We start from the raw sequence: 15,603 nt of genomic DNA on the forward strand, positions 1-15,603 counted from the left end.
ATCGTACAGAAAAATAACTAAACTACTCTAATTCTAACCTATATTCATTGTATTTCAATAAGTTACGTATTATTCAATAAGTACTGCGTTATCTAACCTTGACCACAGACAGTCTAAGTTCAAGATTTGATGCAATTATCGAGATTAAAAGAGCTACTTATTTCACTATATGAATGAATATAGGTGCTATCTCTCAATAGGGAATCGTTTTCAGTGATTCTTTTACTAATAGAGTTCTCCAATATATAAATTTTTTAAAGCTGACCGATTGATATTCATTTTTTACAACCAAATATGCCAATATTGTACTATAGGTATCTAATCTATACGTGCATGACGTCACAATTTAATGTACCATCATACATAAGTTGTTTTTTACTCATACTAAGTTATTTTTTCTTTCGTAGTCATAACATTTTCTTAGCAACCATCGATTGAGCTTTTCTTCGGAAACAGGTAGCTCATTTCCTGCTGCATAAGGAAAAAGGCCTGACTTATTAGTATGAAATTTATTTTAGCAATATGACTACCTATTTTATCAAAATTTAATATAAGTTTATTGCAAAAAGTCCTCTTGTTTTTATAATAATAAAGACAACTTAGTAAATATACAACACAAAAACTAAAATATACTGATACAAATGTTTTAGTTTTTATGTCACTAAAACCACAGATAAGATAATATTACACACTAAAACATACTGGTAACAGTATGAATGTGGACTGTGACTCCCACTCAGCATTTATACTGTAGTATAAATAAGTTATACCACAGCGCTGATTTTCAGTGGGGCCACCACACACGAGACAGCGTACTTTTTTATTATCTCAGTGTTGGATATAATATTTCTTATTGAAAATAGTAGAAAACACAAGTTTGTGTTAATTATATTGAAGGTAACTGCAATAGAAAATAAACCGACAAACCATTAACATCTTAGTGGCAACCGTCGCCTTTAAGAAGGTAACAATTCCAATTTCATCTTTATAAAAATCGTCGCCTATACACATGAACAGCTCGAATCAGATTGTGTTGAGTCTCACTGAGGCTGAATCTCAGCCTAAAATGTTAATGATGGTAGCTGATCCAGCAAACGTTGTTTTGGCATATAAATTTAAGTAATAATATCGCTATTATATAATAGGGGTTGGTGGTGGAAGCCTGAAAATTTTGGGTAGTATTTTTTAATGCCACATTATAAAAAAATAAAAATTTTGTCATATATATTCGGGTTGTACAACCCTTATCACCTAAGGGTAAGAAAAATAGATAGTAGCCGATTCTCAGACCTACTGAATATGCATATAAAATTTCATAAAAATCGATCAAGCCGTTTGTGAGGAGTATGGTAACTAACATTGTGACACGAGAATTTTATATATAAGAAGATATGGGATACAATAAAAAGACTTGAATAATTATGCAGTAGTTTTATTGTTACATTGTGGCGTTTAGCGACCGCTACGCCGCCTCACGCGCGCCCTACGTACAACCAACTACACGAACAAGTTTACAAACTGTCACTCTTACATATATTTAATAAGTGAGTTAGCGTACCTTTAAATTCGGCAAACAAGACTAAGGCAAACAGATCACAGTTATAAAAATAAGTTTCTTCAACTTTAGTACAGTTTGGTGGAGTACCGACAAACACAAATCACATGTTAACTAGATGACAAATGCTCGAGTGAATTTAATTTAAGTAACGTGTTAGTATCTTGTAGTATCATCAACACTCTAAAAAACATATTAAGAATAGGAATATCCTTAAGCCATATTATACCGTGTCATATAATATATAAGGAGCACAATTGCTCGCAGTCGAGTTTCCTCCAAATTCCCATATGTATATCTAAATACTGAAAACCAACGGTATAATTACAATAATGACAATTTAAAAGTACTTGTATATTCCTAGAAAAAAAATTGTTATAGTACCAATAGTACTTAATTTTTTTTTAAATAACAGTACATAGATCCCAGTCATGACATTCCTATTCTAATTTCGAGTGCGTGATGCGATATACAAGTGCGTGATCTAATATTTGTCGTCTGGTAAATACGCGATTTTTCGCCAAATTCCAAAGATACGTTACTCATAGACTCGAGACGCGGTGTGATTGTATATTGATGAGGGTCTATTACGTTATCAAATATGCAGAATCTTATATCCATTTTTAGAGACATAAATATAGATATAAAGATTACACGAATTGATTTGAATATACCTATATTATACAAGGTAGAACAAAACTATATGACATTAAAGTGCATAAACAAACAAATTAATTTCATTATAATTCTATACATTTGATAATGTAATGGGCTCTATATGACAGATTGTATCCTCACAATGTGGTCGCGTCGTACATAACGCTACAAAATTATTACAATAGTTTTGGCAGTTCGCAACAATGGTAAAATGCAACTAACTCCGTAGGTACACGACAGAAACACGTATCATTATATTTACACTTAGATTAATGTGTCCGGTCCGCGAGTGTCTCGACCAAATAAATCACAATACTAGTGCGCAACGCGGCGTTGCGCGTCGACGCCTGGTCGAGAAATTAAACTAAACCCATTTTATACATAGGAAATCGATAGAGTTCGCAAAGCAAACATTCCAACTACTAAGTCTTATGAACGTTGTGTCTTAGGCGTTTACATAACGAAACACAATACAGCCATTTAATTAATATCTAAGAGTAACTTAAAAGGAGACTATCAGTGCACAAAATATCTAAATATTATATACAAAACGACTGGTAATACTAAAATTAAATCATTGTCGTAAATCTATACGAATAATACAATTTACTATTCCATATTTTCTTGTATTTTTTTTTTACTTTTTGTATATCATGTAAATTATAATACAAAACTATAGTGAGAGGATTACGATGAACACAAACTAAGTAGCAGACACTAAGGTTAATATTGAAACTAAAAGTCTTATCACATTCTAACATTATATTTACAAATAAAATGGGACAAATTTTACGTGTCCAATGAACGCTAATGCCGTCAACTTATAGCTAAGGTGAATATTGGCGACTGGCCGTCTGTCGAACGCAAATACAATATCGACATATTAAAACTAAAGAAGTTGTGTGTAGGGAACAGACATGTACTTAAACTTAAATATATACGAGATCTCTGAAAGGCTGGAAACGCAACACGTACCATTTACATAAATAAAAGCGTGCACGCAATAGGCGAGGCAGCACTGGAGCTATGCGAGCGACATGAGCGGATTGAGCGGATTGAGCGCTTCGTCTAGCTAACAATAAAATTCAAAATAAAAATTTTCGCTTCAGTAATTTTTCCCAGTTGATAAGTTTAATAGCACAAAGACTGATAAGGTAAGATCTGTTTATCGCTGTGCTGCAGTATTTATATATTTGAGATTTAACTTTCCTGAAGGTTCTTACATTATAAAGAATAAAACTCTTCAGAAATGGACTATAGACTTTTAAAAAATGATAATAAATATATAAGCATCTCTATACATGAAAACACTTGTACTCTACAAAAATTATATATTAAATTTTAAATACTGCCAATAAATATACCATATAAACAAACACAATTGGAATTATCTGTTTCTCTATGAACTCTATTATCAGATATATTCCATTTAAAATTATATATGGATATTTAAAAGAATTTATCTTAGCATCTGATTAGCTATTTATATGCTATAAAAAACAAATTGGATATTTCACTTTCACTATGAAACTAGATAGTTGATATACACTTATTATCTAGTTTTAGTTTTGTGATGATAAAAAACGTATAAAATCACTCGCTTTTACTACTTTAAAATCAATCGGTAAAGTACACTTGGTATCCTTCCAGCAAATTACAACCACTGCCTTTTGAGATCATTATTCCCGCGGTATTAAACATACAGAGCGCTCAATCTGAACAGTACTACATACTGCTTAATGCATAGATATAAATCTAAATGCGATTACAGCCGTTCAAATAGTACCGCGTGCCACGTGCGTTTAGCCCAGTCATATCGGTACGTCTTTTCCTATGTAAAGCCCGCCGTCACTCCGACATTATTTATAATCGCTGAATACTGCATCTACTTACAATAATTCTATTTACAAACATCCAATCGTATTAATTAATCGGAGGACATGAAACCATCAGGGGTTACGATAATAAGCGTCTGTTAGCGGACTTGTAAAATTATCTAACGGTGTTATCTATGTACAGGCGACCGGATCAACGGGGATGTACGGGTCCAATAATTATGCCTAGCGGATCACAGTAACAGTTAATTGAGATAAGGCAAGGTGGGTCTGTCGCGGCCCCGCCAGCGTCGCGTCCTAACCAACAATAAACATATAAATTATAGAACTGCAGTATTATCTCAAATTATCGCAAAAAAAATGTAATATTTAATTGTAATATTTTATGGAATAATTGTACCACAATTTAATTTTCAAAACTATTGGGAAAATTTCAAAGATAAATATACTGTTATCAAAATAAGATCAAGTAAATACCATTGATATAAAAACTCGTATTTACCCGCATCACTTTTGATAAACGAATATTCAGTGACAACGTACAGATAAATAATTTCATTTATTTGTCAGTTATAAACTCACGTGTATGTAAAACGGTAACATGGACCAATCCCTATATCCACATATGATACTTAAAAATATGAGATAATATGATCAATAAAATATGAAACAATAGCACTTTGTAGTATTGATTACACTCCGAAGTAAAAATAATTTAATTGTTGGTCAATGAACCGCTCTGCAGACACGTGGGTGGACGAAATAACGTGTGACGGTGACTCGCCTCCTTTGTACCATTGATAGTCTCTCGCTTGTACCACTGCTTGGAAATCGTACTTACGTACCAATTGAATATACGACATATTCAAACTTTATTCAAATGACTCAAATGACATAAAAAAAAACAAATATTAAAGTAATCGCGGTTTCGCTAACATTTTTATAACGACGGCAACCGACTTGCTGCACGTTCATAATGTAAAAATTAGTAAAACAAGTACCTACGTAAAATGTCTACGCTCTTATTTTTTCTGCTCGATGAAATTATGTGGTGAATTCAGAAATGAAATTGAGTACAATCAAAATAAAAGATATCATATTGTAAATATATACGACTGACTATTAAATTATTTATATTCTTTATGTCACCACAATTATGGTAAGTGTTTTAATCTTTGTATTAGACTAACGTTCATTTGGTAGTATATGACTAATTAGAAAGTTCGAATCTAAGAGCGTACTTTAATTTCTGAACACGATTCCACGCATTGGTACAAGGAGAGGTCTGTCCTAATATGTGAGCTTTCTACAACGGCTTACTTCCCATACCATTCTAGAACCTAACATTAACACTATGCATTTATTTATTTATTTACATTTTTTTTATTTTTATCATTTATATAGTTTTGAACTAGTTTTAAGGCTACGACGTCTCTTCAAACTTACATCGAGTTGTCCTATTCTAATTATTATGGTTAGCAGCGTGATAATACAGGATCAATACTACATTAACACAATTAAACACCAATTTGGAACATATAGTTGTTTTTTTTTAAATCGCCAATAAAAATAATTACACAATCACGCGCACTAACACACCATTTCCCTTACAAACCTCTAATAAACTATTAAATGCTTGAAATACACACGTATCTGTTACATTTACAACACATTTTCTATACAATATCTCACTACTGCAATTATAGTATGTGTGAATATTACTCATACATTTAATAATTATTTATCATTTATGATCATCGCTGATTTGATTAGTTTTTTTTTATTTATTTAATACTAACACTATCTATCCTAACTACGTAAAAATGTTCAGTCGATGTTACATACAATGGTGTTAAGGAGTAAGCTTAAACAGTACTATGTTACATATAAAATACGCCACTCAACATATTAATACCTTTCCAGAATCGCAATTGACTTGTAATTTAAGTGACTTATGTTTAAAGTCCAAATTTAAATGACAAGTCGCTTACAATGCCGGGATAGTATTGTGACGTCATTAAGTGCCCTCCTTGCTAATAACTGCAATGTTCTGATTCGTCCCTAATTGTTTTGTTTTCATTATTATCAATTTATATAAAACATTAAAGTAGAATCTGATATTCTCTAAACATATCTCTAAAACTACAATTTGAGAGCAGAAATAAAGTATTATTCCATATACCCAATAGAAACAAATTTAAAGTTTGTTATCTATTGTAAATTTAGTTCATACCGGTATATAGAATAACGACTTTGCCTCAATATGGACATTACCGTTTTTCATGACATCACTGAGTACTAAGGCAAGCAACACGTATCAATACCATTGGCGTCAGAGTATTCTGAACTCTTGAAGCCATTCATGTCTTTAAACAGTTACCACTTTCCATCAGATTGTCATATGTAAGGTCTTACAAGTCTAATAAAACATCTAGCATAACTATTGAACAAAAATTATAATAGTATCTTATATAAATTGATAAAAATTCAGTTCAATTGCAATTGTTAACTAAGAGGATCTTAGGCTGCGTGCAAACGTCGCGGCAGCGATTCGCAACTTCCCGCCGTCAACGTTAAGTACAGGACCGACGTGTGCATGCAACCTACAATAGCGAATAAGAGAATCAAAAGGAATCAATATATTCAATAAGTCATTACATAAAATGAAATTCCATAATTATTACGCTTTATTGTATTGCAACGATTATTGCTTGCAACCCCGTACGAAACACAATCAGGCACACACTGACACCTACACATACATATTGTATAATAATGGAATAGAAATATAATGAAAATAACCTAATTCTACGTGAAGCGGCACTGTCCTCGGTAATACATTATACCTCGCTTCGTATTTACGTCTCATTCTTGCGCACTAAATGGCGCTATACCATCTCTTTCTGACTTTGATACAAAAAAATCGCAGAAAGCGACTCGTTTTCGTTGTATATTTCTTTGTTGCTCGCGGCAATTGTTCGTCATATTAAACCGTTACAGATCCAATTCTACACTTCTATCAAACTATTCACAACGAACCGAACCGACTACACATTCGCTACGATATGCTACGAGAAAACCTGAAACCTTTAGCATCGTTCACGCTTTTTACAGTCAAACTCAAAGTGGATGATCACCGATGATCGATAAACGATACAATTCTCAGGCCGTGAATCACACAAGCATCGAACATTATATCAATGTCCGATGCCTCTTTAATAAGATACTTTATAACTTGTGATCACCACTTTTATTGCCGACTCTACATTTATTATAGAAGTAAGTTCCTTAATTTTGTTCATTCAAAAGCGACCAATATATACATAAATGCATTTATTCTTGAGCGTTAAAGAAATGAATTTTCTACGATATTATCAAAATGAGGTACAATTTTACTTACTTAATGGTTTTAAATTTTAATTTAAATAGTAAACGAGTCATGTCTTATCAGAAATCAGTACAAAACAGTGCGTCTTACTTTCTCTTCTGTTGAAAAAATGATGTAATCATGTATTTTTGCAAATTTACTTTTAATTGTTACTTTAGCATGTATCAACTCCATTGTCAGTAAGATGTGTCAGTGGTATAGTTCAATCTCTTTCATTAACTAGAGATAAGACCGAGATAGCAGTATGTGACTGCAAATTAATTCTAATGACTACAAGAGAGCCCGCCATTCACTCCTACGACCATTACTGACAACAATGTCTTACATCATATTTGCATTAGGTTAACAATACAAATTCGGTTCAATTTCATATTACAATTATTTGTCTATAAAATAAATATATAACTGAAACATATTAAATTGAAACCAGGTACATAATTATTACAATAAAGTTTCCTATTATTTGTCGTTTGTTCCAACGTATACAATATTAACGCAATTACTAGTAAACATTTGCGTATCGATAAGGAAAACTGTTTTACCTTATTACTAACTCATGAAATTATACCTACTGTGTTATATTAGTTTATACATGGTACAAACAAATCAGTTTATTTTTATTTATGACTCTAGATATGAGCATAACTGTCGACAACACAAAATATATGACCACAGCTCATGCGTTACAATATCTTAGAAAGAACACATTATTCCCCACGTTATAATTTTCTGGTTTATTTCATCTTATACACGCAAATGTTTACTGGTCAAAGCATTTCAAAATTGTAAAAACGATAAATTCTAACATTAACTGTACATCCAATCAGACGGTGACTAAAGAGATAATCTTGCATTGCTTTTTATTCAGTAGTCCAATTTCATTGCCATTTTTATTAGATAGAACATACTTAAAGTTGGTTAAATGCAAATAAATAAAAAAACTGTACTAAGCGTACAAATAAAAATTCAAAATTAACTAATTTTATTTACCAGAATACCGATTCAATTCTGACGGTATTCCAACGCATGTCCAATTAATTGCATTAATTTCTCAAATTCACATAAAACCATCTTCAACTTCTTATTTTAACAACAAATCTAAACGAAATCTATCTGCAAAGAGTTATGCGTAACGTAATTATATTGGGACGAGGTGGATTTGTGGATAGCCGCATCGTAGTGGTAGCGTTGTATTGTAATACGGCGCGGAGATTACCGCGTGTCGGCGTAGACGGCGCGCCGCTTGTCGAAGCCGCGCTTGGTCTCGCGTCATTCCCACTGGTGCGGCGACGGCGGCAGCTCCGACGGGTGCGCCACGGTCGAGCTGCAACCACCGGCCCGTTAGTTTCACGCCGACACTCGCGCCCGCACCCGCGCCCGCCACTATCTCGCTTGCTGGACTCGCGTTATATACATAACCCACGCGATACGCTCGTGCAGACCAACGGCAGATGAAACTTGAACCGTTTAATGCCGGAGCTTGCCGTTCGTCTGTACGAGCACTAATACTGATCAATTCTGATGGCCGATCTCATATCTTATTCATAAAATCGTCATACGTCTAACAAACCTATTTCAGCCACTGTTTAATCCCTTTTTGAAGCCATTTCATTCATTCGAAAAACAGTAACACAAAATAATAACACTTGTTATGGGTTTGTTAGATGTTTTAGAATTCATGAGTAAGGGGTTAAAACTATAATCTTCCAACGACATTATTATTTTAAGACTCAGTATGAACTAAATTTATAGTAGGTATAATTACTATAAATTCAGTACAGGGTCCTTAAGATAGTACCTTCTGTCGAAAGCAAGATATAGTTTCAGAGATTGGCATTTCAGAACTGATCAGAAATGATATTACTTAACATTTGATTGTGACAGTATAATTACAGATTATATATTTAATTAATATAATTAAAAATGTCATTTACCTAAGAAATCTTTTAGTTATTACTTTTTCCAAGCAAAACTGTAAGTTAATAAAAAACATAATTCGTAATTTCACTTAACAAACTTTTATATCAAATTAAGAAATAATAAATATTAGTTAATAGAGGTTCATTTATTTAATTTAAAAATCTGCTGTCATCAACCAAATTGTTACTTAAACATTTCAGCACAGAGCAATTTAGTGACTCGTACGGTGCCGAGTCCAACAAACGAATCTTTAATCATGCATTCTCATTTTTTTTATTAATATTAATAATTAACTTTCAAAATTATATGAAAATAAATTTTTCTATGGATAATAAAAGAGAAATCGAATAGCAAAACTGCATCACATATCAAACTACTGTTTAACTACTGTAACCAAAATTCACCACAACCTAGTGCACGGCACTGTGCGCGCTCAATCACTACGCATGCACTATTAAGAAAAACCTAATAGGTAAATATATTCATTCCTTAAAAATTACTAAAAATTGAAATAACAATTTTCCCATCCTCCCAAATGCATAGGTAGCAATTTAATAAATAAAATCCATAACAAATTCGTATACTCGTATTTCTTTGACCTACAACACCTCAATATTGAATTTCAGTTGGCAATTTCAAATATTTACTTTATTTGGTAACTTTCATAAAAACTGTACGAATACATTTTAAAATAAACATTGAATTTTTTCGGTTCAAATATTATTTATCTCATTCATTTCCACTAAACCAACTATATTGAAAACATTTTTACTTTATATGTATGCTCTGTAAGGTATATAGGTATCAACTGTAAAATAATTTTTTGCCGCTACTGTATCACTTAAAAGGTTTTATTTATTTTTTAAATAAGTATATATTAATTTTACTTTTAAATGTTATTGAAAATATACTCTATAACATTTTCCAATGATCAAAAAGCCAACTGGATCAAGATTGAGGTTTCAGTAATAGAAGAAAACTGGCATGCATTGCAACCGAACCGTAGGGACTTCGCGAACTATCCATCGATCAACCCTTTTGAAATACGAAATGACAAAGGCTCGAGAAGGCGACGCTACGACAGATATAAACAAAATCTTTTTATATCAAATATATCTATTTTTTAGTATATATGTATATATTTTTTATTTTAGAAAGGTATTGGAATACATAGCGGCGCGTGGTCGAGCATCGTCCGCGATGTAATGGACAACACAGTAGGTGCTAGTAGTTGCTAGGAGCCTTACTGGGCGGACTGGCGCACTATGCAGCGCACAGAAATATCACGGGCGATAGCAGTAGTATTTTTGCTGCCGTCTTGAAAGGGGAACAAACTTTTGCTTTTGAACCCGCTCTAGAGCTGTCGCAAACACAAAAAAGCAAATGTTATTACACTACTATCAATGCGTGTGAAGCATGGAAGACACCACCAATTTCAAGAGGGTTGATTGCGCTTGAAAACAGCGGCGCTCTCGGCGTGTTGTATGTACAAATTATCGCTGTAAAGCGGTGGGGGTGAAAGAAAACCCATGCAGTAATCGGGCTCTAGAGCCCGCACTGTGAGTGTTGCTGTATGAGGTGAGGCGAGTTACCTACGCTGCAAAAACAACTACCTACGAGGAAACATCAATCCATTCTGATACTTAAGATTATAAATTTTTAAGTTTAATACTGCGGTTCGTGTACGTTATACGTACTTAAATAATAGTGCCGTTTTTTCTGTTAGCATAGAATGTATTAATAAGTGACAAATAATCTATACGATAAACCATATTAAAAAAAAGAGATAGCAGGTTTAGAAACAATTTAAATAATCTGTGAAATTAATGTGAAACTCTTATATCATTTTGAACATAATATTTTTGTATGATAATATAGTAGTCAAAATTCAAAGTCAAATTTGAAACTTTCTAGTTATAATAGTAAAATAAATAGTAAGTGAAGATTTTTTTTTTATTTAACGGATACGAATATGTAATACTTAATAATGTACATTTTATGATCAGAATGGATTGAAACAAAATAGGCGGGGAGGACACGAAACAAAAGTGGTGAGGCGACATAGCTCTTACGTCTGCGACCACCAGACTGGTAACTGTTAAATCGCCTGCGTAGGCATCGACATTGATAAACTAAACATAGTGCGTTCAAATAATACGTACACGTGTAAATAAAATTCGCAAAAGTAGAAAATGCGTAGTCAATCACAAATATAATTTATGTAAACAAAATATGTATAATTTTACATCATGACAATTTTAAGAGTATTTACGCCAAAAGTATTTAACAAATGTAAATTTGTTAAATACTTTTGGCGGGGAAAACATATCATTTATATATTTTTATTACCCTTTATTAAGAAAATAATAATAAATAAACATTTCATAATACATACTATTTGAACGCTTCCATATAAAAATTGAATAGCAGCACAAGTAATCTGAAGTCTATTAACATCGTTGCCTTTCCTATCTCACTTCTTTATTGGTTGTGTGACAGAGACGAATACAGCGACAGCATAGGAATGGTTGTTCGGATTGTCTTCAACAGTGTCTATACCCGTATATTGAACAGTGAGACTATGTCATAATGACATTGTCATTGTATTGTATAGGTGACACTGCGTGCACACTAACAGATCGCACCGTGCCACACCTAGTTGTGATGATCGTTTGCTTTCTCTGATTTATTATCTGTGTTAATTATCACTAGCCATGTAAACAACATTGTTCATTCGTGTTTCTTTGCAACAACTACTATATAATAGTTTATTGTTGATTTTTTAAACATACGAAAACTTATTGTCTGATAAAGTAGAAGCTGTTTTATTTAGTAGTATGATTATTACAATGAAATTTGAAACAGTAGATTTTAATATAAGTCAATAATCGTCAATAATCTAAACCTTTACATTCATGAAGTCATTGAAAAGGGAACTTTAATATTATCAATTTAAAATGCTTTTTAAAGTAGTACGTAATAACAACAATGTTGTGTGTTAGTTTGTCATTCGTTCTCTACCTTACATTTTGACTTCCAAAGATACCAAATCATAATTTACACATATAGTAATAAGTAACTTTCTAAATATTATTCATTATGATATAACCGAATTGCTTCTACTTTACCAATGAAGTAAGGTCCAAATTAAATTTTGTATATCAACAATTTGAAATTATTAAAGGAATATATATAATGGAAGCAATGTTGTAACATGACTGCGGCTGGCGTGGCCCCAGGGTGCGGGTGGTCGCTATAAACTGAGCGTGTAAGCAGCCCATACACGTTACGGTTGTCCGAGTCAACTCGCAAGCGCATCGTCGCTAGTCTTCGAGCAACGCGTGCAACTGTATCAAATTCAATCAAAAACCGTAAAATGTAATTTTATATTTGTAAATCATGATAAAAATATTATCCACTGCTTAGAACACTGGACGATATATGTACAATTTAAGATATGTGATATATGAGATATATGATGTAATATATAGGTATATTAATATAATCCATACGTCCAATAAGAGCAAAGCATGGTGTTCAATTTTTATAACATGTTTCAACTGTATCTTTCAATTATCATCAAAGACTTTATTAATATAAACATAAGTACGTTTATACTTATAAACGCTTTAGTACACGCGTATGCTTGCGCGGCTCGACTCGTCAGCGGTCCCGTATCGTGTATGGGCAGCTTTATGTTACGTATCGCAAAGAAATCACCTAGTGTCGGTTGGTTGCGGTTGGTTGCGGTTGTTTGTCGGTCGCGGCGCCTTACCTTGCGAAGCTCTTGAACGCCGCGGACTGCGGGTTGATGCAAAGCGGCACCCGCGACGTTTGCAGCTGTTCAGCTATGAACTTGTGGATCTCCTCTGCGGATTTGATATGCACATTTTGGTTTTAATTTCGTTCAATTTAGATTATAAATAGAAAATAATACGAGTCGACTTAAGATTTTAAAAATTTTTATCACAATTTAATGACATTAAAACCGACAACGAGAGGAAATACATAATTATTTTTATAAAATTATCTATGTGATAAATTAATAAAACCTCGCGAGGAATCGAACCCGCGACTATCCTAGACCCCTGAGGATGTATTTTTTTCCCGTCCCATGCTCTAGACGTCTAAAACACCAAGGGTGACCCGTGCGCGTTGCGGACCCGTAATAGGTTGTTGTTCCTCGTTGGCTGTACCTTTGACCTGGTGCACGGAGGTGAGCTTCCTCTCCCAGGCGTCGTGGAAGGGATGCGTGGCGACGGGCTCCAGGTCGGGGGAGTAGTGGCGAGCGGCGGGCGGCGCGCTATAGCAGCACTTGCACATACACGAGTGGTAGCGAAGCCGACCTTCCTCAAGGTACGGATGAGCCAGCGCGTCCACCACGGAGATACGCTTCGTCGGGTCGAACACCAGCATCTGAAACGTGGGAGTCCGGTCCACGGTTAGAACGGATTTTAATCAAACAAGCGAATCCTTGTATCTTTTCCTAGTTCTATAAATTTCAACATGATTCATTTCAATTCAATTTTGTATCTATTGTGTATACGCAATAAATTCGCTGACTTGGGGCGAATGGGATTATTAGTAATGTGGACTAATGAATTTGTTGTCTTTTAATCTAGATTCAAGATAGAAGACTTAATCAAGGATACTTAATCAACAACGGACAACATTCAAGCATTTCTAAGACAACTTCCAAAAGGTTTCATCATAAAAAAATGTATATGAAATGTATTGAGTTTGTTGCCAGTTCTTCTCAACTGAAGTAGCTACTCGAACTGGACGATAATAAAAAATTATGCCTTGCATAAATGGCCCAAAATGTATGACTAATTGATTTTGGCTTCGATTTTGCTCGTAAAAAAATACTATCAGATAAAACTGTACTGTGCCGTATACTCAATAAAGTATAAATAATATAATACTTCACAAGTAATACCATCAACTGACGAGCGATATGTGATTAATGTACACGGATAAAGTCACAAAAAGCTTGTCATATTATAATGTTTGTATTTCCATATACGATTATGTTACACGTGGTAAATTAAAGGACGTGTGGAGGCGCGAAGTTTTGTAATTACAGCGCTTTCAATCGATTCAATTTGCGGTTGTAAGGCGTCAATCCGACACGATATTTAGATGAAACCTATTTACGCTGGAACATTTCAATATTAAACAGTACCTGCATTCAAATTTAAGTTACCGAGAATTTGAGTTATATATGATATTAGCGCTTTGGAACAGTTTTTTAATAATTTTGAAATACAATGCTAATCCAGAATTCTGGTAAGAACTATTTACGTGTTAATCTCTAGATTGGTACATATTCATATCGTAAAATAACATAGATAACTATATAGCACCAAATTTCATTTTTATTCGTCCGTATATAGTACATTTGTCTGGGAAGTAACTATAGTAGATGATGCATAGACGAGGCTCGGCTGCCGAGCTGATACAGACCGTAGATAGAGAAGAGTGGAGAACATAAAGATAACAGATATAAGAGAAGGAATAGATGTCGCGGAAATGTATGTAAATGTGAGTAGATGCGCTAGCTGCGCATATAGTTGAGCGTGACTAGTGGAGGAAAAAGAGTGTAGAATATAACAAGTGATGTGTGGGAGCGAGATACCTGTGCGAGTAGATGCACAGCCTCGTGTGTAGCCTGTACGGAGAGCGTGTAGAGAGCTGCGAGTGCGGGCGGGCGCGGCGCGCGACGCAGCATGTGAGCGCGCGCGCCCGCACACGCGTGCCGCATGTCCTCCAGCGACGGCGTGCCCAGTAACTCCGTGATCAGTTCCAGCTGGAATAGGAATAGCAGTCCCTTTAGTAATAAATAACTTAGACTAATAGAGATTAATACATGAAGCAAAAACTTTGTATCCCTTTTTACGAAAATTGCCCGGACAGAGACATATGATTTTTGCACACTTATAGTTTATAAAGAGATGCAAATATACTCTATTAAAGTCTGTGGTCAAATTGATAATAGATCTATATTGTTTGTCTATAATCTTACTAATTATTAAATTAATTATGCTTGAATTTCGACGACCACTCGTTAGTATAAACATCTATAAATTAATAACATACAATACTTAACCAAGACATGATCTTTATATACTATCAACAGAAAATTTGTCAAGCCATGTTTCAAGGTTAATACCACAGTCAAATTACAAGATCAGAAGCGAATACTATGTAGCCCTCTAATTTACCGTTTTTGTATTGTTATAATACAT

At 33.8% G+C, this 15,603-nt stretch overlaps 1 protein-coding gene across 1 annotated transcript in view; it reads right to left on the bottom strand.

Annotated features, from left to right (window-relative positions):
• Positions 1-1,416: 1,416 nt before the first annotated feature.
• The window catches only part of LOC131850660 (serine/threonine-protein kinase NLK2-like), a 117,537-nt gene continuing 103,350 nt past the window's right edge, over positions 1,417-15,603 (bottom strand). The window contains 5 exon segments of the mRNA XM_059200960.1: positions 1,417-8,728; positions 8,731-8,759; positions 13,131-13,224; positions 13,552-13,771; positions 14,994-15,164. Coding sequence (XP_059056943.1) covers positions 8,574-8,728; positions 8,731-8,759; positions 13,131-13,224; positions 13,552-13,771; positions 14,994-15,164 — 669 coding nt within the window. The 3' untranslated portion in view covers positions 1,417-8,573.

Source organism: Achroia grisella, unplaced genomic scaffold (genome assembly GCF_030625045.1).
Source record: "Achroia grisella isolate CSIRO2021 unplaced genomic scaffold, CSIRO_AGI_Agris_v1 utg779, whole genome shotgun sequence".
Lineage (NCBI taxonomy): Eukaryota > Metazoa > Arthropoda > Insecta > Lepidoptera > Pyralidae > Achroia > Achroia grisella.